Genomic DNA, 24,386 nt, shown 5'->3' on the forward strand with positions numbered 1-24,386 from the left:
ACTACATATCCCATGATGTATCACAGTTTCCCCCCTTGATAAGGGGAGTCAATGCATCATGGCAGTTGTAAGGCCATAATTCATCCTGGGAGATAATGTAAGAACATAAGAATAAGAACGGCCATATTAGGTCAGACCAAAGGTCCTTCTAGCCCAGTATCCTGTCTACCGACAGTGGCCAGCGCCAGGTGCCCCAGAGAGGGTTGACCGAAGACAATGATCAAGCGATTTATCTCCTGCCATCCCCCTCCAGCCTCTGACAAACAGAGGCCAAGGACATCATTTTATCCCCGGGCTAATAGCCTTTTATGGACCTAACCTCCATGAAGTTATCTAGCTTCTCTTTAAACTCTGTTATAGTCCTAGCCTTCACAGTCTCCTCTGGCAAGGAGTTCCACAGGTTGACTACACGCTGTGTGAAGAAGAACTTTCTATTATTAGTTTTAACTCTGCTACCCATTAATTTCATTTGGTGTCCTCTAGTTCTTCTATTATGGGAACTAATAAATAACTTTTCTTTATTGGCCCTCTTCACACCACTCATGATTTTATATACCTCTATCATATCCCCCCTCGGTCTCCTCTTTTCTAAACTGAAAAGTCCCAGTCGCTTTAACCTCTCTTCATATGGGACCCGTTCCAAACCCCTAATCATTTTAGTTGCCCTTTTCTGAACCCTTTCCAAGGCCAAAATATCTTTTTTGAGGTGAGAAGACCACATCTGTACACAGTATTCAAGATGTGGGCGTACCATAGTTTTATAAAGAGGCAGTAAGATATTCTGGGTCTTATTTTCTATCCCTTTCCTAATAATTTCTAGCGTCCTATTTGCCTTTTCAACCGCCGCTGCACACTGCGTGGAAGTTTTCAGAGAACTGTCCACGATAACTCCAAGATCTCTTTCCTGATTTGTCATAGCCAAATTAGCCCCCATCATACTGTATGTATAGTTGGGGTTATTTTTCCCGATGTGCATTACTTTACACTTATCCACATTAAATTTCATTTGCCATTTTGTTGCCCAATCACTCAGTTTGGTGAGATCTTCTTGGAGTCCCTCACAAGCTTCTGTCTTGACTATCCTAAACAGTTTGGTATCATCTGCAAACTTTACTACGTCACTGCTTACCCCTTTCTCCAGGTGATTTATGAATAAGTTGAAAATGATTGGTCCCAGGACTGACCCTTGGGGGGGACACCACTAGTTACCCCTCTCCAATCTGAAAATTTACCTTTTATTCCTACCCTTTGTTTCCTGTTTTTTAACCAGTTCTCCATCCAAGAAAGGACCTTCCCTCTTATCCCATGGCCATGTAATTTACACAAGAGCCTTTGGTGAGGGACCTTGTCAAAGGCTTTCTGAAAATCCAAGTATACTATATCTACTGGATCCCCCTTGTCCGCATGTTTGTTAACCCCTTCAAAGAACTCTAATAGTTTAGTAAGACAGGATTTCCCTTTACAGAAACCATGTTGACTTTTGTCCAACAAATTATGATCTTCTGCATGCTTCACAATTTTATTCTTTACTATTGTTTCGACTAATTTGCCCGGTACTGAAGTTAGACTTACCAGTCTGTAATTGCCAGCATCACCTCTAGAGCCCTTTTTAAATATTGGTGTCACGTTGGCTACCTTCCATTCATTAGGTATGGAAGCCAATTTAAAGGATAGGTTACAAACCACAGATAATAGCTCAGCAATTTCCCATTTGAGTTCTTTTAGAACCCTTGGATGAATGCCATCTGGTCCCGGAGATTTGTTAACATTAAGTTTTTCTATTTGTTCCATAACCTCCTCTAATGACACTTCAATCCGGGACAGTTCCTCAGATTCATTACCCACAAAGGACGGTGAAGATTCGGGAATCTCCCCAACATCCTCAGCCGTGAAGACTGAAGCAAAGAAATCATTTAGTTTCTCCGCAATGGCTTTATCGTCCTTGATTGCTCCTTTTATAGCTCAATCATCTAGGGGACCCACAGGTTTTTTAGCAGGCTTCCTGCTTCTAATGTACTTAAAAAACATTTTGTTATTTTTTTTTTGAGTTTTTGGCTAGCTGGTCCTCAAAATCTTTTTTTGCTCTTCTTATTACATTTTTACACTTGATTTGACAGTGTTTATGTTCCTTTCTATTTATCTCACTAGGATTGGACTTCCACTTCTTAAAAGATACCTTTTTGTCCCTCACTGCTTCTTTTACATGGTGGTTAAGCTACGGTGACTCTTTTTTAGGTCTCTTGCTATGTTTTTTAATTTGGGGTATACATTTAAGTTGGGCCTCTATTATGGTGTCTTTAAAAAGTTTCCATGCAGCTTTCAGGGATTTGGCTCTAGTCACTGTGCCTTTTACTTTCTGTTTAACTAACCTCCTCATTTTTGTGTAATTCCCCTTTTTGAAATTAAATGCCAGGGTGCTGGACTGCTGAGGTGTTCTTCCCACCACAGGAATGTTGAATGTTGTTATATCATGGTCACTATTCCCAAGCGGTCCTGTAACGGTTATTTCCTGGACCTGATCCTGCACTCCACTCAGGACTAAATCAAGAATTGCCTCTCCCCTTGTGGGTTCCTGCACCAGCTGCTCCAAGAAGCAGTCATTTAAGCCATTGAGAAATTTTATCTCTGCTTCTCTTCCTGAGGTGACATGTATCCAGTCAATATGGGGGTAATTAAAATCCCCCATTATTATAGAGTTCTCTATTTTGGTAGCCTCTCTAATCTCCCTCAGCATTTCAATGTCAGTATCGCTGTTCTGGTCAGGTGGTCGGTAATATATCCCTACTGCTAATTTCTTATTATTGGAGCATGGAATTACTATCCATAGCGATTCTATGGAACATGTTGATTCACTTAATATTTTTATTTCATTTGATTCTACATTATCTTTCACATACAGTGCCACACAGAGATATAGTCAGATTAGGGAGCCTGATACATACAGATGAATTGGAACACAAGGCACCTAAACTACAACTCCCACAAGGCACTCTGGCAGCACTTCAGTATCAAAATTTTGGAATATGGGTGTAATATGGTTTTGGATGAAAAGTGAAAATATTTTGGTTTTGAGGTATTCAGTTTTTTGATGAAAGATCAACAACAAAAAACACAAGGCTTTCTTTATTTGAAATTTTTTTCCAATATGTTCAAACAGTTTCATTAGAAATCTTTAAGCACCCCCATTACTCTGCTTAGAAATAGTATTTATTGTTTCTAGATCAACAATAATGTGGCACGTTGTTCCCATTGCTATGTTAAATAGTAGGGATACTGCTGCAGAAACTGAAGGCTATCTTCTATTTTGGAAGACAGGTTTCTGGAATGTACAGTCCTGGCTGCAGCTTACAGTGGGCTCTGATTGCCCGACTGTGTAAAGAATAAATAAAAATAATATAGCGCTTATGTACAAAATCATTGTGCCATCAGATACAGAGAAGGCTTTGATAAACATGAAATAACTAGCCCACTTAATATCCGTAAAGCAACCAGGAGTTGTCCTCTTCCCCCTGACTTAATGGTCTATATTACAGGGACTCCCCTCCCCTCCTATTCCCAGCCCTGCTTCCAGCAAATGCCTTGTGGCAGGATGTGTGAAGGGCAAGCATGAGGACAGTTAGGGTAGCCCTACACAGTGTCTGAGTGTGGAATGTTCTTTCTGCACTAGTTCTAGAGCTTTTATACAGTATCACAAAGTTTGAGAACCCTGATCTACAGGCTCTACCTTGCAGACATTTCCACATTCTACCCTATAGATGGTGGTCAATCAGTATTTGTAAACCCCATGGTTGTGTGCTTCCTCAAAGGATTGGAAAGGATTTACCCCCAGACATGGCCACCTCTCCCTATGTGGGATCTTAACTTGGTCCTTTCCCTGGCCGCTTGCTCACTCCTCTACCTTGGGGCTGGACTGTGCTTTGGGCCAAGAGCTGAAATCACTAGGTTTGGCCCAGAGCCAAATCCACAACATTTTGGCAGAAGCAGTGACTAGATGGTGACAGAGAACCAACAGGTTGGTGGCAGAGAGATGCAACATGCGGCCAGTAGGGTGATGGTGGCATGATGAGTGGCTAGCAGAGCATCGACAGCATGATGAGTATCCACCAGGGTGGCAACAGAGAGGCGTAATGAGCAGCCAGCAGGGTATCATCATGACAAGGAGCCCGAAGAGTGGCAGCAGAGAACAGTGAGCAGGTGGACGGTGAGTGACCAGCAGAGTGAGTAAGATGCCTCTTTACCTTCCCCCACTCATGATGGGAGATAAACTCTGTGGATGCTCCTCTGAACTCTGGGTCTGTTTTGATCAAGGGCAGCAATTGTGAATGGGATGCAGAGCAGGGCTGGGCATGTGAGGGAGACATGTACATTGCTGGACTTAAGAACCTGAGAGTGAAAGGACATTGCCCAACCTACTTGGAGTGGGGCTCAAGGTGATTTCCCAAATTACTGCCATGTTACTTCCCTCCCCTTTATTAAAAGTTTCTTTTCCACACTCAGACTCTGTGCTTGTGAGTAGTAAAACATTGCCTCCCAGAGGTGCCCACAACTGTTGTGTGAATTTCCTAGGTTACTGGGTGTCAGATCGAGCCAGTACTGTGATGTTTGGATGGAGAGGAACCCCTAGTTATTGGACCTGACCCTGGCTGCTGTTATCTGTACCTGGCAGAAGGGTTACAGTATATTAGGCTTAACTGGCGTGTTTTGTTTGTTTAGGTTTAGTAACTTCCTTTGATCTGTTTTCACTTGCAGTCACTTAAATCCTACTTTTTATGCTTAATAAAAACATTTCTGTTTATTATCAAACCTAATGTAAATTATTGTTACCTGAAGGGGCGGGAGGGATCCGCAACTGCACATGTTGTCTCTCTTTCATTGATAGAGACTAAACATCTTATGAGCTTTCACTATGTAAAACTTTTATACAGAGTAAGACCAATTTATTGGGGATTTTGGTCACTTTTGAGGGTTGTGTTCCTGGATGCTGTCAGCGGAGCCCTCCCAGAACTGGCTCAGCATCTGTGTTGCTCTGCTGGGGGGCTGTTACTCCGATTCTGTGCTGTGGCTGGGGGAGACAGGAGCTTCTGGTCCAGCAGGACAGGGTGGTGGGGCACCCCAGAGAGCAGGTAGGTGGGCAGGCAGTGGCATGATTAGCACATCGAGTGACAATCCCAAGAGGACCACTGTGATTGAACCCATCACATGCCCCATAATGCTGCACTATCACTTATTCATGTAACACAGCTGGTGGGATGGAGAAGTTCCTAGATCACGGCCCTATGTTCAGAAGAGGATTATATTAATGCAAACTATGAATCTTTTCATTCATGCCTGGATCCCCCATGTGAGGGAGCTACAGTGCAGCAGTTTGGTCTGTACTGCCGCAGTCGAAGGGCCTGAGCCTATATCCCTTGACACTTAATAGAAAGATGCCTATTGACTCAAGCATTAAATCAGGCCCTGGGTGCTGATATAAATGCAAAAGGGGAAGTTAATTACGTGAAGCATGTCATCTGTGTTCATGCCCAACCACATTTCATGTCTGTGCACTGAGCTTTCCTAACATTTATTTTTAACCTCTTCTTTTATGCCATTGTCTTTGCCTGAGACCGACTTCTCATTTTGCTCCTGGGTATTTCCTCTTTTTTCTTGCTGTGTCCATCATGTTTTAAAAAGGAACCATTTGCTTGGGGAAAGAGGGCAGAGGTCTTTTATCTGGTTTGTTTAAACATTTAGGCTGAACATTTTAAAGTAATCTAAGAGACCTAGGCTCCAACTTGCCATTGGAATTAATGGAGCATGGGTGGCCGCATGCCAGGGTGACTCTTCAGTCTGTAGGTCTAGATGTGCTTACCCACCCTTGTTCCAATGAGGACTAATTGTTTAGTTGTAAGTAATTAAATTTGATGAGTGTACACTCACAGGAAGAGAGGTGAGTGCCTGGGGATGGAAAGCTGTGATTAATATGAAATGAAATAAAACCTGAGGAGTCAGTAGAACTCTATTGGGCAGTTTAAATAAAACCTCAGGAGTTTGTTGATTGCCAGGGCTCACTGTTGTATCAACTCAGTAATTGAAGGTTTAAAATAATATATTTATAAAACATAAACAAGGGTCTTACTCCAAAACTGAAATGTTTCCAGGGTTCACAAATCTTCACAGGGGCAGAGAAGCTTTTTTGGGTTGGAGCCACAGACCCACAGTCTGGACTACACATAAGTGAGAAGAAAGAGAGAGAAAAAAAAGAAGAAAGCAAAAACAAAATTTAAAAACTTCTCTCTGATCTGTCCTCTGAGAACCAAGAGATAAAGGAGGGGGAAAAAAAAAGAAAAAAAAAGAAAAGAAAAGAGAAAGTGAGTACCATGCCAGAGATCACTCTTCCAATGTTCAATTTAATAGGTCTAGTTATGACCCATAAATTGAATATAGAGGGCAGTTTTGGCCAGCACCTGTACTTCTTGCAGTTACGAGGAGTAAGGGAAACCGATGGGAGCGTTTGCTCCCAATGGCCTCCTTCTGTGAACATGGTGCTACGCTCGGGTTAAGGTAAGCCAACTCTAACTGTGAATTTTCTATAGCTGGAGTAGCATACCTTAACCTGACCTTCCAGATCTAGTATAGACCTGGCTGGAGAAAAAGAGTTTCACTTCACAAAACAGAAGTCGGCAGGGTTTCTCTCATGAGAGCCATAGGATAGCTGTCACTGGTTTAATAGCTCTGGGTATCTGCAAGGTGTTTATATGATTGTGATCCATCCATTTTAGTTCAAAACAAGAGAAATCTTAAAGTATGAAAGAAATGTGTTTAAAAAAATTATAGCAACTAAGCCACTCTTTGGTATCTGCAACGGGCCCCTTCTCAGGTTACATTAAAGATTGTTGTGTATGGTGATTTATTGTTTAATTCTGTAAGAAGACTCTACAGAGCTATGACTTTTTCAAGGGTGCAGACAACTTAATTCTCCACTTTCTTGGTCACAAAAGGGAGATATTTGGGAAGGGTGTCTACATTCCTGAAAGTACATATTAATTCAGAATTGAGGTGGTTTAATCAACCTGTTGACTATAGACCTTTGAAGTTTGAAACAGAGTCAAGATGGTTTAAAACCTCAGGGTTTTTGAAGACTGTCCTCTTTCAACAGAAAATATCTTGAACTGAATTGCTGCTGGACTGCATGACATGGTATGTGGCTTGTTTTTGACTCTGAAAATGTATATTACATAATGTTATTCTTTGTCCATGCTGTCCTTACTCAAAAAGTGGATCCAGATTTTTTGCACTGCGATCTGTTTAGCATGGAAACCACAACTTCAAGCCGCATTTCACTATGGTAAGATAAAATCCCATTGTTAACCATAGTCGTGCTTGGCACTGTTAAATTAATTTAAAAAAAAAAATCTGCACCAGATATTACACAGATTGCATAGGGATTTGATGCATCTGAGGAATAATGCTAACTAACTCATAGCCTCAAATATACGTGATAGAAAACAAAAGAGCCATGTGCCAGCACCCCTTTATCCTGTGGTGGAAGGTAACTTTCTGCAAATGGCTCTTTAAAAGTCTGAGTGCATGTGTTTTACATTTTTTAAATGTAAAATTTAGTTGTAAGATTTAAATTGTGAATTATGTGCCAGACATAGGTGTGAGGATTTTTTTTTTTAATTTTGTTGCAAGCTGTGGGTGTGATGTGTCTAAAACTACTGTGGTTACTGTGGAATATGTGTTTTAGAATGCTTTTTAAAAATTGTTTGAAATGTTTAAATGTGAGGTTTAGGCCCTTATGCTGTGTGAGCAGGGCCAGCCTGAGCCATTCGTGCGCCCCGGGAGCACGGCGCCGCCCCCGGGAGTATGGCGCATGCACGGCCCTGCCCCCAGGCACAAGGCGCCCCTGGGTGCTCAGCGCATGTGTGGCCCAGTCCCCGCTCGGTCCGGCAGCTGCACGTAGTGCCCCCTACAATGGGGTAGCCCGGTTAGCCCGTAGTGTGGGCCGGCTGTGTGTGTGAGAGTCACTACCAGCCCATAGGATGGATTCTGCCTCCCCATTTTCAACAAACCAGTTCGAGGGCCTCCAGGAGGGGGCATCTCTCTTTCTCCTCCTCACTTCGTCAGACTTTTAAACACATTTTACAGTGATCCTGGTCTGGAACTTTTTAGCAGCAATCAGCTTTCCCCCCAAAATGCTGCTTGCCCCTTTTGTTTACACTTTAGCTGATGTGTACCATGGAGGGTGTCCCTTGATAGGCCCTTTTCCATAGCTAGTCATGCCTGCTCAGAGACCACTCACCCCGGAAAGCTAAAATATATTTTTCACACTCATTCGCAAGACCTTGGGCAGTTTTGATGTCATTTCCAGTCTTTAGTTTTTTATGCACAACCCCTAAAGCGTGTGAACATTTTGTACATGCGTGCAGTTTTGCCCATTGTTTTCTCAGAGCTTGGTGTGGTGCTGACCACTGTGGTGCGAACTGACATTGTTCCTGTGTGGTTTCTTTTTTTACCACCATCTTGTTTTGTCCTTGGGTTTGATGTACTTGAGCTTTGGACTGCCCTGATGCTCCATCTGTGTAATTGTGCTGTTTTGTATGGGCGTTGGCAGTGCTGCTGTTAAAGGTCTTGAAGCAGATTCCTGGTTCTTTGGTGATTTGGGTGAAGGTGTCTCTGTCTCTCTGACCAGAGCATTGTCAGGAGAGCAGCACATGCCTAAGTAGGGAAACCAAACAAACAGAGATGGTCCAATTTAGTGTCAAATAAACATTTTATAAAACTTTTACATCTTTCTCACCAACACCTATATATTTACTTAAAATACAAAACCTCTTAAAACAACCAAACCAATAATCAAAGCATAGTTCCTGGACTTCATCCCACTGTCAATCACTGATGCTGATTCATTTTATTCATTCTCAGATGTCTCTCTTCTTTATTCTTTTGCGCTTGTTTACCCTCTGATCTCAGGGTTTCTCCTTTTGTGAGCTTACGGTGAAGCTGACTGCATAATAAAATACATAAAAGAGTCGTGTAAACTTAAAAATAAAATACTCATGAAGGCTTTTTTAAATTTAAAAAACTTACTCTTGGGCAAGGAGTACATGCCTTAAATTCAATAGATGTAAACTGCTTCTTATACACACAGACTTTATATAGAAAAGTCAAAATCTATGTAAATACTTTAGGGTCCACAAGTATCCAGAAAACTGTGACATTGATGTTGCTTTAATCCATTAAAAAACAGTCCCATGTGAATAGTTGGGCATGGTTAAGAGCAGGGGTGGGCAAAAGGGCCTCCGTGGGCCAGATTTGGCCCACCAAGTGCGTTGATCCAGCCCACAGAGGCTCTGCTGCTCCCCCACCTGCAGGCCAATCAGGGCCTAGGGGCCAGGAAGCGTGCAGTTGACTCTCAGCCCTGTGCTCCTGAAGGCAGGGAGCGAGAGATTTTGTGCTTTCACCCTCCCCCAGGCCAATCAGGGAGTGCCATGTACTCCTTGCAGGAGTGGGGCAGGGCGAAAGGAGACTTTGTGTGCTTCCCTCGCCCTCAGGCTCTGATTGGCCTGTGGACGGGGGAGCATGAGAAGTCTTCTCCTGCCCTGCCCTGCCCTGCCCTGCCCTGCCCTGCCCTGCAAGAGGTGCAGCGTTTCAAAGCTCCGCGTGCTCCTTGCAGGATGAGGGCAGGGTGGGAGGAGACTTCATTTGCTCTCCCTCACCCCAAGCTCTGATTGGCCGGGGGAAGAGGGGAGCATGCTAAGTCTCCTCCCATTGTCAGGGGCAGGGAACCTAGAGGGAACCACCAGCTGTTCAGAACAGCTGGTGGTTCTCTCTTGGAGGGGCGGGAGCAAAAACTTCATGCATCCCTCCACCCCCAGATCAATCATGGTGTGTGGGCAGAGAAGCAGGAAGTGTCGGGATTTACCAGTAGATCTTGGAGCCTCTGACGTGATCCTGACTAGTCTGGCAAGAAAGCTTTCAAGTGTTGGCATTTCAGTTGCCCCTCCATCCGCTATCATACTGCTCCTGCCCTTTGCCTGACCCTCTGGGAACCTTCTGGTTGCTGTGCAGTTTGTGGGAGACAGAAGAGGGGTGGCCCTTATGTCAGGGTGTCATTCCCCCCCCCCCACATGTGCACCCTCTCTCCACGCAGAGAGAGGGAGATGGAGGGAGCTTGGCAATGCAAATCTGTGTGTGCCTGTCATTCTCACAAACACACATTGTCCTTCCTCTTATCTCCCAACCCAACACACACATGGGGGGTGGTTGTAACTTCTTTTACTGCTTGCAAAGTGGGTTATTTTTGGTTTTTGACTGGTCTGTGCATTTCGTAATTTTCACTTCTCTCTTCTGCTTAAATTTAATTCTTTGAGTAGCGAGTTCTAAAATGTCTAACCTATCATAGTTGGAGTCATTACCCCTGTGGTAATTGCTGCTCCTGGCAGTGGCTGGCATGTCCCTGCAGCCCCTGAGAAAGGCAGAGCAGGGGGGTCTCTATATGCTGTCCTTGCCTGCAGACACCACTTTTGCAGCTCCCATTGATCAATAATGGGGAACCATGGCCAGTAGATGAGGGACAGCACATGGTGCCATGGAACCATTGCTGCCCCTCATGCCAGTTGCTTTCAGGAGTGGTGCAGGGCCAGGGCAGGAGTAAATCTGCCTTAACCCCATTGCTCCCCCACCCAGAAGCCATCTCAGTTAAATGGTGCTCAGCTAGAGCCTGCTTCCTGAACCCTTGTCCCAGCCCGGAACCCCCTCCTGCACCCAAACTCCTGCCCCAGATGCAAGTCCCCCTGTACCCAAACTCCTTCCCAGAGCTTGCATCCTGAAACCCCTCCTGGGTCCTAATCTCCTGCCTTGGGCTAAGCCCAGAGCCCCTCCTTCACTCCAAACTCTTTGGCCCGTGACCAGAGCCTGCACCCCAGCCCTCTACCCCAGCCTGGTGAAAGGAAGGGGGATGGAATGAGCAGGGTGAGGCCTCGGGGAAGGGATGGAGCAAGAGCAGGGCCTCAAAGAAAGGGTGGGAAGGAAGCAGGACAAGGGTATTTGAGTTTGAGGTAGAGCTCACATTGCACTTACATTGAAAAAGTGATCTTGTGGTTAAAAAGGTTGGAGACCACTTCCCTATTCTATCTCCACAGAACAGGGGGAGGGGACACAACAAGATTTGGGAAGGAGTTTGCTGGCTGCTTTTGAGAGTGGTGCAGGGCCAGGGCACGGTGAGCCTGCCTTAGCCCCCCTGCACCACCACCCAGGAGCCACCTATGGCTAGCAGTGTCCAGCTGGAGCCTTCATGCTCAATCCCTGTCACAGTCATGCACCCACTCCTGCACTCCAAACCCTACCCTAGCCCTGAGAACTCCTAGACCCAAACTACCTTACAGATTCTTACCCTGAACCCCCTCCTCCACCCCAATCCCTCTTCCGGGCTCAGCTCAGAGCCCCTCTTGGACTCCAAACCCCTTAACCCAAGACTAAAGCCTGCGCTCCAACCCTCTGCCCCTGTCTGATGAAAGGGAGGAAGGATGGTAGAGGGAGGAAGTATGGAGCGAGTGGGGGCAGGGCTTTGGAGAAGGGGCACAAAGGAGGCGGGGCAAAGGTATTTGGGTTTGAGGTTGATCCTGGCTTGCACTTAAATTCAAAGAGTTCTCATACTTGAGAAGGTTGGAGATCACAGCCATAAGGCATAAGAAGAGGTTCTTGCACCAAAATGCTTACAATCCAAATACATATTTAACCCTTCTGCCAGGTAGAGCTAACAGCAGCCAGGGTTCCTCTCCATCCATCCAACACACAACTGGTTTAAACTGCCACCCAGTAACCTAGAAAATTCACACAGCACCCCTGGGTGCCTCTGGGAGGCAATGCTTCCCCGCTTGCAAGCACAGAGTCTGTGTGTGGAAAAGGAACTTTAGGAGTAAAAGAAGAGGGAAGTAATATGCATTAATTTGGGAAAACACCACAGAGTTAATAAACATAAACCATGAGTAACAGTCTCACCCCGAATAGGTCGGGCAATGTCCTTTCACTCTCAAATCTAAGTCCAGCAATGTACATGTCCCCTTCTCTGCACCTCACTCATAGTCGCTGCCCATGGTCAGGGCAGACCCAGAATTCAGAGGTGCATCTGCAGAGTTCATCTCCCATCCTGAAGGTGGGAAGGGGGGAGGAGGTAGAAGGCATCTTACTCAGTCTGTTGGTCACTTGCCATTCACCTGCTTGCTGCTCATTGGCACCGCTTTGCTGGCCAATCGTTGCCCCTTGCTGTCACTGTCCTCCTGGCCACTTCTTACACCTCTCTGCTGCCACTCTGCTGACTACTCATCATGCTGCTGCTCGTTGCATCTTCCACTGGCTTATGATGGGTTTGACTCTGGGTCAAACCTAGTAATTTCAGCTCTCAGCGCTTTCAGTTCTTGGCCCAAAGCACAGTCCAGCCACAAAAAATGCCAGCATCCACTGGAGTACATTTACATACTAAAGAGAGTCCTTATGGAGCCTTTATTTAGCTCTACATTGAAAATGTGAGGGGAAACAGGTTGAACCAGTCTTATAGTTTACCCCTGGTGGACATGCAGCCTGCTGACTCACTCAGAGTCCTCCGTCCACAGCTTAATCTCATAGGGCTCTGGAAGACGCGCCATTGTCCATCCAAGTGTATTTACACTGATAGGGTCTCTCCTTTTGAACTGAGTTAAACACAGTTTAACTTAGCTGTATTCCCACTATAACTGCAAGCATTGGTGATCATACCTCACAACTCCTGCGTTTAGTGTTAACTCAATTTGTGACCCCACAACAGCCAAATTGGTTACAATGGGCAAAACACCTCTGTAACAACTGGATATCTAGCAGGCCTAAGCAAGCCAAGTGAACTGTATTTACATGCACAGGCCCAGAATCTCATTCTTTAAACTGAGAGTTTGTGCCAGGTTAAGCACAGACTTTCTTTTTTTGTATTTTCCCAATAATTACAATCTTTACAATTAGTATTAACACAATTTGTGACCCACACCAGCCAAGTTGACTACAATGAGCAAAACACCATTGTAACAGCTGAATATCTAACACATCTAAGCGAAGTTGGGGCAAACTGTATTTCCATAAATGGAGCCAGGATTTCTTTCCCATTCCAGCTGGCTGTAATGGAAGCATTGATTCAGATGCTGCTTACATCTACTTATATACATCACTATTGTTTTGTATAACAGAACATGCTGTGTTATCAAAAAAATGGAAAACCAGAAAGTTATTCCTTGGCTCACACTGCACTCCAAGAGTAACCCAATATACAGTCTATCAAACATTCCCCATTATTACAATCAATCAGCTGACCCATTGACTTTACAGAGAATGCTCTTTCTATAAAAGTATGTATGCATATGTGGGCAGATAGATTAATATTCACAAACATACTTTTATTGTCCATATTTCTATCACGTTATCAGTCCTTAAATTCTTCTTTTCTTTCTTCTGCTGTTTTATTCTTTCTTTTCTTGATTCTGCTGCGATATTGTCTTGACAAGTTGTTCAGCTGTCATGGTTAAAGCTGTCATTTTAAAAAATAGTTAATGCTGGGTGGGGGTGGGGAGCAACCAACTCTGTGCTCCTTGAACGGGTGGAGCCATGGTCAACCAGTTCTCAGTGCTGCTTGGACTGTCTCTCCAGGGGTGATTAAAAGGGCCTGAGGATCTGGATTCTGCCTTGATAGCAGTGGTGGTGACTGAGAGCCCTACAACCTTTTGAATCAGAGTGCAGCTGCCCTCTTCCCCCCCCCCCCCACCCCCAGAAAGACCTGGCATTCAGGCACACTCAGGCACACATACTTGGTAAATGTAAACATTTGAATGGCGACCCGCAGACAAGGTGTATATCTAAAGCCGGGTTTCCCAACCTATGGGTCAGCACCCAAGTATGGGTCACCATACATTTCAAAAGGGTTGCCAAGTGTCTCCCCAGGTGGCTCTGCCTCCCCTCCTTCCCCCGTTTTTTAATTGCCTTGAGTCACTAAAATCTTCCTGAATTGTCAAAATGGGTCTCCATCTGGAAAAGGTTGGGAGCGCTGATCTAGAGGTATGCTAACTGAGCCTCTCACAGAATGGCAGAGGCCTCCTGGTCACTGGTGTTCTGGGTTGGGTTGCTGCTCAGCATGCTTTCTGGAGTGGTAGTCAGAGAGCTAGCCTGGTATTGGCTGCAGGGACCACAGAAGCATAGGCATGAGCAGTACTTCAGAAACAAACGATGAAGGTACTTCCTGAATTTTTCACCAGCAAAAGCATAGATAAATGGATTGAGACAACAGTGACTGAATGCTAGTGCTTCAGTTGCATGCATTGCATGGTCCATTGACGTGTTGCATTTGTCAACTAATTCATAGTTTTTTAAAGTGTCCAGAAAAATCAATACATTGTAGGGGGTCCAAAAGACGAAAAACACAATCACCACAACTAAAATTAGTTTTATGGCTTTTGTTTTTTTGTGGTTTTTACAGGCAAGCAATGTCCTGATGATCCCAAAATAGCAATAGCTTATGACAAAGGCTGGGATAAGGAATCCTAAAACATTCATTTCCGCCATGCAGAAAATGGGCCAGATTTTCTTAAGGTGATCAGGATACACAGAGGTGCATTGTTCCTCTGTCTTCTGGTTGAACACAAAATGTGGCACTGAGACTAAAAGGGCCACTGACCACACCCCAAGAGAGGTAACACAGCCATGGCTGACTGTTCTGGCTTTGAAAGAAAATACGGCCTGCACAATAGCCAGATATCTATCAATGCTTATGACAGTGATGAAAAACATGCCCCCAAAGAAACCCACATAATAAAGCGAGGAGATGATTTTGCATGCAATGTTCCCAAGTGTCCATCCACGAATCACATAGGAAGCCCAGAAAGGAAGAGAGATCACAAAAAGAAGGTCTGAGATAGCCAAGTTCAAAAGAAAAATGTCTGTGATGCTCTTCTGTCGGCCACCCTTCGTGATGGCAAAAACCACCAGGAGGTTCCCTAACAGGCCAAGAGCAGACACAAGAACGTAGAACACTGGCAGAAATGCTTTCCCAAATTCATGGATGTTCACTTTGTCACAAACGGCAGATTCTTCATCATAGGTAAATTCAGTCGTCACTTCCAGGAATGCTTTGGCCATGATGAGTGATTGCCTTGCAAAGATATAAAAAGGGGGAAAATAGTCATCAGATAGGTAAATCCTGCAACCTGCACCTTACGGTTAAGAAAGAGAGTCAAATTCTCTTACTGGAGACAGTCAATGAAGAGTCCCCTCCCACCCCGTGCGCGTGCGCACGCACGCACACACACACACACACACACAAATAATGCCTTTAATAGATCTGTTCATCAGCATAAAATGTAGGATACCTTGAGCACTGGTAAGCATAGTATTTAAGGGTCTCTACCCACAGTTCTATTTGTGGGGAATCATAAAAACCAGTGGTGCCCATGCTGTTTGCATAATGCGTGTGTTATTTTTTGTTTGACTACAAATAACCAATTTGTTATGTAGGAAACACACAGGAATTTTTTATTACAAGACGGTGACATAGAAATTGCACAGAAAATGTCCCATGAAAGTTCATGATGGAAGGGCGATTTGCAGGTGCTCAAACCAATCTCCAGCTCAGAGGAGCTAGCCCTTGAATCATGCTTCCACTTTCCTGTGACAAACAGAAATGAAAGACAGATTGCAAACTTGCTTGCATTATTGTCGTTTGTGTAGTAATGTTGCCCAGAGGTTGCAGTTTAGATTAGGCTCCATTATGTTGGGCAGTGCACAAACATTATAAAAGACACAAGTTTCAGATACTTCAGTAGAAGGCATAAGATGCACTATTGGCAATTAGGAACTAATCTGCCGTGACAGATTTCTGCCATGCCAGGAAGTTTATTGCTTATTTTGTAAAAACAAGGAGTCGTCTTGTGGTATCTTAGGGTATGTCTATACAGTATTGCTTTCCTTTTTTGAGAGAGGAATGTAAATGCAGCTGAGTGAAACTGCAAATGAGACATGGATTTTAATTTCTCGCACTTCATTTACATAATGGCATCTGGGCTCTTTTTCGAAATACCCTATTTTGAAAAAATACTCCTCTCTCTAGACAGGGTTATTTCAGAAAAAAACCCCTTCTTTTGAAATAACCCTTACTCCTTAAAAAATGAGGTTATCTGAGTGCTGCTGGCTGCAAAGCTAGACCAGGGAGTAGATGAGACAATCTTTGTAATGAGCAGAAATCACCCCAACCTGATCTTGCAGTGCTAATGTTGGCAGCATTCTCATTTAAATCAATGAGCTGACCTACAGAGTCAATCCAGTAGCTCCATCTGTATCGTTGTATTTCAATTCAGTTGCCTCTGTGCATTGATCATGGCATAAAAACATAAATGAGAAGAAAAAAAAATCTGATCCTCGCAAAGGTAAATGACATCCAATTAAATTAAAAACATTCTAGCTGGAAATGTGCTGTAAATCTTTAAAAGTGGGAGTAATTATAGGAACATGTTACTAAAGGGATATGATTAGGGTTATCAAGTGGCTAAAAATTAATTGCGATGTTAAACAATAATAAAAAGCCATTTATTGCAATATTTTTGGATGTTTTCTAGATTTTCAGAATGCAAAGTGTTCAGTGCTCATTTCATATTATAAGATAGAAGATTTAACCAGCTCAAGTCCTTAGCTCTGTTCATCTGAGGAAGTGGGTTTTGCCAACGAAAGTTCATGATACTATCTCTCTCTGGTTCTAACTCTTTGTTAGTTTCTGAGGTGTTACAGGACTACTCGTTTTTCAAATAAGTTTCATTTTTCTGCATTTAAATCATTGTTCTGTGGTGGGGCTGGGGAGGAGGGGTTCAGTATGCAGGCTGCCCTGGGGAGAGAGGACAACCCCAGCCCTCTCTCACTGCAGCAGCTTGGGGCCAGGTGAGAAGTGCCTCTTCATGGCTGCTGCAGCTCCAGTGGGCACAGCTGATGGAGGGGTATACATCTCCCGGCTGGGGAACAGAAAAACTCTCTGAAACATATAGTAGGCAGTTGTCCCTTTCTCTTGCCCTGCTCCCTGCTGGCCAATGGGGTTATAACTGTCCCAGTCTCCATCTCTATCCCCTTGCTGCTCTCTGTGGTCAATCTTCAGTATAACTGTCCCTCCTATCAGATCCTTCCATTGTCACTTATGAGACACAATAGAACTCCACTCACATCCCATTATCTTGGCACAACCAAACCCTGATCTTGCTTGAAGTTACAATAAGAGGAAGCTGCCTACCAAATGGGGAGGTCCTAGCTTTTACCGTGTAGGAGGAGGTTTTGAACAAATGGACTCAGACACACGTTTCTAAAATACATAGTAAGATATTTGTGTTGTAAAGAAACAAAAGTAGTATTTTTCAGTTAATCTAGTGTGAATACTATGGTGCAATCTCTTTATCATGAAACTTGAACCTACAAATGTAGAATAATTTACAAAAAATAACTGTGTTCAAAAATAAAACAATGTAAAACTTTAGAAAGTCCCCACAAGCCTAATTCTTGTACAGCCCGATCATTCCATGGCTCCTTGGGGCAGGGTACTTAAGCAGAATGACTGATTTCAGAATCAGTCCCCTACTATGCCAGCCCCATTTAGGTGAGTAAAGAGGACTGGAAAGAAGCTGCCCTAACTGGAGAATGAGAGCCAGCTGCCAGCCCAATTAGCCCAGGGCTATTTAAGAGTCTGAGAAGAAGAAAACTGTGGGAGGTAGAATGGAGGAGATGACTGCAGGCAGGGAGATCACCTGAGTCAGATGCCACAGCAGAAGGCTGATTTTCCATTTTGGTGATCTGGGTTTTCTAGGTTCCATATCATAGAGTTGCTCTGTTGAGATTTCTAAAAGCACTTTCCACACTTTATAGACTAACAGATCTATTGGAGCATTAGCTTTCGTGGGCAAAGACCCACTTTGTCAGATGCACGTAGTGGAAATTCCAGAGGCAGATATAAATGTACAGGCATAAGAATAGAATGCCAATCAAGAGTGAGTGAAGCAAAATGTAGGACAATGTAGCACTTTAAAGACTAACAAGATGGTTTATTAGATGATGAGCTTTTGTGGGCCAGACCCACTTCCTCAGATCAAATAGTGGAAGAAAGTAGTCACAACCATATATACCAAAGGATACAATTAAAAAAATGAACACATATGAAAAGGACAAATCACATTTCAGAACAGGAGGGGGATGCGGGGGGGGGGGGAGGAAGGAAGGTAAGTGTCTGTGAATTGACGATATTAGAGGTGGGGAGAGTGGGATGTTTGTGAGCTAATGGTGTTAGAGGTGATAATTGGGAAAGCTATCTTGATAATGTGTAAGATAGTTCAAGTGTTTGTTCAATCCTCTTTGGAGAGTGTCGAATTTTAACATGAATGACAGTTCAGAGGATTCCCTTTCAAGTGCAGATGTAAACGGTCTTTGTAGCAGAATGCAGGTGGTTAAGTCATTTAGAGAGTGTCCTTTCTGGTTAAAATGGCAAGAAACTGTTTTTTCTTTGTGATCTTGTCTGATATCTGTTTTGTGGGCATTAATCCTTTGGCGAAGTGTCTGAGAGGTTTGTCCAATGTACATAGCAGACGGACACTTTTGGCACATGATAGCATAAATTATATTTCTGGATGCGCAGGAATATGTGTTCTTGATCTTATAACTCACTTGGTTAGGTCCAATAATGGTATCAGCAGAATAAATATGTGGACAAAGCTGGCAACGGGGTTTGTTGCAAGGGAAGGTACCAGGGTTGGTATTAGTGTGGTATGTCCTGTGGTTGTTGGTAAGAATCATCTTGAGGTTAGGTGGTTGTCTATAGGAGACTATGGGTCTGTCTCCCAGAGCCTCTTGGAGTATGGTATCCTGTTCCAGTATAGGCTGTAGTTTATTGATAATGTATACAGCCTATACTGGAACAGGATACCATACTCCAAGAGGCTCTGGGAGACAGACCCATAGTCTCCTATAGACAACCACCTAACCTCAAGATGATTCTTACCAACAACCACAGGACATACCACACTAATACCAACCCTGGTACCTTCCCTTGCAACAAACCCCGTTGCCAGCTTTGTCCACATATTTATTCTGCTGATACCATTATTGGACCTAACCAAGTGAGTTATAAGATCAAGAACACATATTCCTGCGCATCCAGAAATATAATCTATGCTATCATGTGCCAAAAGTGTCCGTCTGCTATGTACATTGGACAAACATCTCAGACACTTCGCCAAAGGATTAATGCCAACAAAACAGATATCAGACAAGATCACAAAGAAAAAACAGTTTCTTGCCATTTTAACCAGAAAGGACACTCTCTAAATGACTTAACCACCTGCATTCTGCTACAAAGACCTTTTACATCTGCACTTGAAAGGGAATCCTCTGAACTGTCATTCATGTTAAAATTCGACACTCTCCAAAGAGGATTGAACAAACACTTGAACTATCTTACACATTATCAAGATAGCTTTCCCAATTATCACCTTTAACACCATTAGCTCACAAACATCCCACTCTCCCCACCTCTAATATCGTCAATTCACAGACACTTACCTTCCTTCCTCCCCCCCCCCCTGCATTCCCCTCCTGTTCTGAAATGTGATTTGTCCTTTTCATATGTGTTCATTTTTTTAATTGTATCCTTTTGGTATATATGGTTGTGACTATTTTCTTCCACTATTTGATCTGAGGAAGTGGGTCTGGCCCACGAAAGCTCATCATCTAATAAACCATCTTGTTAGTCTTTAAAGTGCTACATTGTCCTACATTTTGCTTCAGCTACCCCAGTCTAACACGGCTACATTTCTATCACTAATCAAGAGTAAGGTTAGAGATAAGGAGGTCAATCAGTCAGGGAGGATGAGGCCCACTTCTAACAGCTGATGTGGAGGTGTGAACACCACGAGAGGAAAAACTGCTTTTGTAGCTGGCTAGCCATTCACAGTCTTTGTTTAATCCTAACTGATAGTGTGAAATTTGCAGATGAATTGTAGCTCTGCAGCTTCTCTTTGAAGTCCATTTTTAAAGATTTTTTTTGTTGCAGGATGGCTACTTTTAAATATGCTACTGTGTGTCCAGGGAGATTGAAGTATTCTCCTACAGGTTTTGTATATTACCATTCCTGATATCTGATTTGTGTCCATTTATTCTCTTACGTAGGGACTGTCCAGTTTGGCCGATGTATACAGGCAGTCCCCGAGTTATGAACGGGGCCCGTCTCCCTGGTCTCCAGCAGACCAGGGAGAGGAAGCAAAGCGGCGGAGCACGCGGGCAGCGGACAGCCCAGACGCGTCTGGGCTGTCCGCTGCCCGCGTGCTCCTTGGCTTTGCTCTGCTTTGCTCCCCGTCTCCATGGTCTGCAGACCAGGGAGAGGGGGAGCAAAGCAGAGCAAAGCCGCGGAGCCCGAGGGCAGCAGGACAGCCACGGCGCGTCTGGGCTGTCCCGCTGCCCCCGTGCTCCACGGCTTTGCTCCGGATGCCTGTGGTACAGCAGCTGGGGTGCTGCTGGTTGGTCCCGTAGCGCCGCTCTGGGCGCTACAGGACCAACCCGGCAGCACCCCAGCTGCTCTGCCCCAGGCGTCCTGATTCAGCCACTGCTGGTCAGTTTCAGCAGCGGCTGCCCCAGGCGTCCCCAAGTCAGCTACTGCTGAAACTGACCAGTGGCTGACTACAGGAAGCCCCTGTCCCGGGCTTCCTGGAATCAGCCGCTGATCAGTTTCAGCAGCAGCTGACTTGGGGATGCCTGGGGTTCTTAAGTTGAATCTGTATGTAAGTCAGAACTGGCGTCCAGATTCAGCCGCTGTTGAAACTGATCAGTTTCAGCAGCAGCTGAATCTGGACGCCAGTTCCGACTTACATACAGATTCAACTTAAGAACAAACCTACAGTCCCTATCTTGTACGTAACCCGGGGACTGCTTGTATAGCAGAGGGGCATTGCTGGCACACGATGGTGTATATTACATTGGTAGAAGTGCAGGTGAATGAACCCGTGATGTGGTTAGGTCCTGTGAGGTGTCGCTGGTGTAGATATGTGGGCAGAGTTGGCACCGAGGTTTGTTGGAGGTATCAGTTCCTGAGGTAGAGTTACTGTGGTGTGGTGTATAGTTGCTGGAGAAAATTTGCTTCAGGTTGGCAGGTTCTGTGGGTGAGGACTGGCCTTACACGGCTACCCCCTGACACTTCCCACGCTTTGTTCCTCTCAGATTTTGGATGCAGCTCTGTAATGGACCCTGCAGCACCCTGTGTGACAGGTTGAGTGAGGACTGTAATGCTCAAATCATCCTCTCTGACCCCATAGGAAAAAAACAGTGAGCAAATGGTCTGGTAGCACTTTATAGACTAACTAAACATGTAGATGGTATCATGAGCTTTTGTGGGCACAGCCCACTTCTTCAGATGTCCGGAGTTATGATTAGAGGATAAGAAACTTGAAATAAATAGGAGAAGGGAAGGGCGGGGGGAGAAGACAGATGTTCTGTGGCCCACCCCCCTACCTCTATGCATAAAGTATCAGGAGAAAGGCTGCTAAACCTGAGTAGATAAAGATCAAAGTCAGTGGATGGATAAGGCAGGAAGGATACTATTCAGAAAGTAGTTAGCAAGTAGTTAGCTAACTCTTCCTGTCTTATCCATCCACTGACTTTGATCTTTATCTACTCAGGTTTAGGACCCTTTCTCCTGATACTTTATGCATAGAGGTAGGGGGGTGGGCGACAGAACATCTGTCTTCTCTCCCCTCCCCTCCCCCCTCGCCCTTCCCTTCTCCTATTTATTTCGAGTTTCCTTATCCTCTAATCATAACTCCGGTTATCTGAAGAAGTGGGCTGTGCCCATGAAAGCTCATGATACCATCTACATGTTTTGTTAGTCTATAAAGTGCTACCAGGCCGTTTGCTCACTGTTTTTTTTTCTGTAACAGACTAACTTGGCTACCCCCTGAAGCTCCATAGGAAAATGCGTGTCTTCTCTGCTCTGTCTCTCTTGTCATACTGAGACTCCTCTGGGGCAGCTGTCTATTGCGCAGTAGTTCACATATTAATCTGATCTATGGGGTATGATCAATAGGACTTGTAAATATGGCTAGCTCCTGACGCTGAATCTTGAGGTTTAACAGCTCTGTTGGCTTATCCCCTCATCTCTAGGTTACTTGCATTTGATCTCCAGGTGTGCGGTTTGACAGTCACTATTTTGAGACAAGGAACTTGTGTGACTTCTATTTCTTCCTCCCTCGCTTCAAGGCCCCCAGCTGTGCTGACCGTCTCTCAATCATACAAGTTTAACCACTGTGTTTGTGGGTTCCTTTTGAAAATTTTAGTACCATACTGTGCAAACAGCTGTTTGCACCAGACAGTGGCTTTCATGTTGGGCATGCTCATTCTTGGGGGAAATTGAAGGCACACAGTCTGATGATTGTACACCCACTTACCCTTATTACGCACGCAGTTGAAATGTGCATATATGTGATCACCTCCTTGTATCCTCACACAGCTAAGTATGTTGTGTATATAACTTAAGTGTTTCTTTTTTGAAAAATTGAGTCTTACTGTAACATTGTATTCAATTAGGCTAATGCGATGAGGAGTCCTGTGGCACCTTATAGACTAACAGATTTATTGGAGCATAAGCTTTCATGGGCAAAGACCCACTTCTTTGCCCACTAAAGCTTATGCTCCAATAAATATGTTAGTCTATAAGGTGCTACAGGACTCCTCGCCACTTTTGCAGATTCAGACTAACACATCTACTCCTCTGAAACTGGTCACCGTGCAAATTAGGCTAATGTCTAATTGATTCACTTCCTCCCCACTAAGAAGGCTCATTTTTGTTAAATAGGGTGGTGGTTGTTTTTTTAATTTGTGTTCGGAAAGGCATTCAGGGAGCTCATGGGATGCTGAAAATATTATTGCAGTCTGCATCTTTCTTTCCCTGCACTCCCTTACCCTTTGCAGTCAGCAGGCCTGGCCAAAGCATTTGCGGGGCCCAAAGCAGCACGCTGTGGTTGGCTGACTTCTCAGACACTTCGCAAAAGAATTAATGCCCACAAATCAGACATCTTTACAAGGAAAAACCAGTTGCTTTTCATTTCAACCTACCTGGACATAGTCTTAATGACCTTACTACATGCATCTTACTTCAAAGAGACTTTAATACCAGATTACTGAGGGAAACTTCAGAACTTTCTTTCATGCTTAAATTTGATACTTAAATGGGCCTTAACAAAGATGCTAATTACATTAACCATTACAAAGATAGCTTTCCCCACTTATCACCCCTGATTAGCCATTCATTGACTCATAAATAGCTATTCCCTCCCTCCCTCTCCCTCACCCCACCTTCTGTATTAAATCTGATTGGTCAGTTTAATAATGTGTTCACTTTTTTCATTGTATTCCTTTGGTATATATGGTCATGCCAATTCTCTTCCAGAATATGATCTGAGGAAGTTGGTCTGGGCCACGAAAGCTCATCACCTATTAAACCATCTTGTTTGTCTTTAAAGTGCTACATAGTTTTTCCTTTTGTTTTCTCACACCAATGATTCTCAATCATTCTATACTACAGTGTGAAGTAAATTGTTTTGCGATCTTTAGTGGCCACCAACTACACCCCTATTGAAAAGACAGCAAGCCCAGTTTGCATTTCTCATCTTTCCAGTCAAATTGCATATTCATTTCAACATGCTGTTGCTAACATCCATGCTAACTGCTTTTAGATCTTGCGAAGAACCTGTGGGGTTATCTCTCTGGTACAGCAACGTGCAATACCGGGATATGATTTCTAAATATCGCTAAAACATTAGGCATTAATTGGTCCATGTAGACGTTGCTGGTGTGCACAAAAAATGACTTAGTGTGCTTTAATGTAATGCTGTGAGTGTTGCTCCTCTATTTAGATGTGTCTTGAGTTACAGCAAAATGCAGGACAATGTAGCACTTTAAAGACTAACAAGATGGTTTATTAGATGATGAGCTTTCGTGGGCCAGACCCACTTCCTCAGATCAAATAGTGGAAGAAAGTAGTCACAACCATATATACCAAAGGATACAATTAAAAAAATGAACAAATATGAAAAGGACAAATCACATTGCAGAACAGGAGGGGGATGCAGCGGGGGGGGGGGGGGGGGGGAGGAAGGAAGGAAGGTAAGTGTCTGTGAATTGATGATATTAGAGGTAGGGAGAGTGGGATGTTTGTGAGTTAATGGTATTAGAGGTGATAATTGGGGAAACTATCTTGGTAATGGGTGAGATAGTTCAAGTGTTTGTTGAGTCCTTTTTGGAAAGTGTCGAATTTTAACATGAATGACATTTCAGAGGATTCCCTTTCAAGTGCAGATGTAAAAGGTCTTTGTAGCAGAATG

General features: G+C 44.1%; 1 protein-coding gene across 8 annotated transcripts in view; it reads right to left on the reverse strand.

Annotated features, from left to right (window-relative positions):
- Positions 1 to 3,002: 3,002 nt before the first annotated feature.
- Positions 3,003 to 24,386, reverse strand: part of CX3CR1 (C-X3-C motif chemokine receptor 1) — a 32,889-nt gene continuing 11,505 nt past the window's right edge. For 4 of the 8 annotated variants that reach the window (XR_012901891.1, XR_012901895.1, XR_012901896.1 and 1 more), the window contains 2 exons: positions 11,986 to 15,148; positions 3,004 to 8,989 (listed from right to left, as the gene is read on the reverse strand). Coding sequence is in view for 1 of the 8 variants with exons in the window: in XM_006121756.4 (XP_006121818.1) it covers positions 14,077 to 15,148 (1,072 nt within the window). In the remaining 7 variants the exon portion in view is untranslated. Of the gene's footprint in view, positions 8,990 to 11,913; positions 15,149 to 24,386 lie in introns of those variants that run through there. The other 4 variants (XR_012901893.1, XR_012901892.1, XR_012901894.1 and 1 more) reach the window with 4 other exon arrangements.

Source organism: Pelodiscus sinensis, chromosome 2, assembly GCF_049634645.1.
Source record: "Pelodiscus sinensis isolate JC-2024 chromosome 2, ASM4963464v1, whole genome shotgun sequence".
Taxonomy (NCBI): Eukaryota; Metazoa; Chordata; order Testudines; family Trionychidae; genus Pelodiscus; species Pelodiscus sinensis.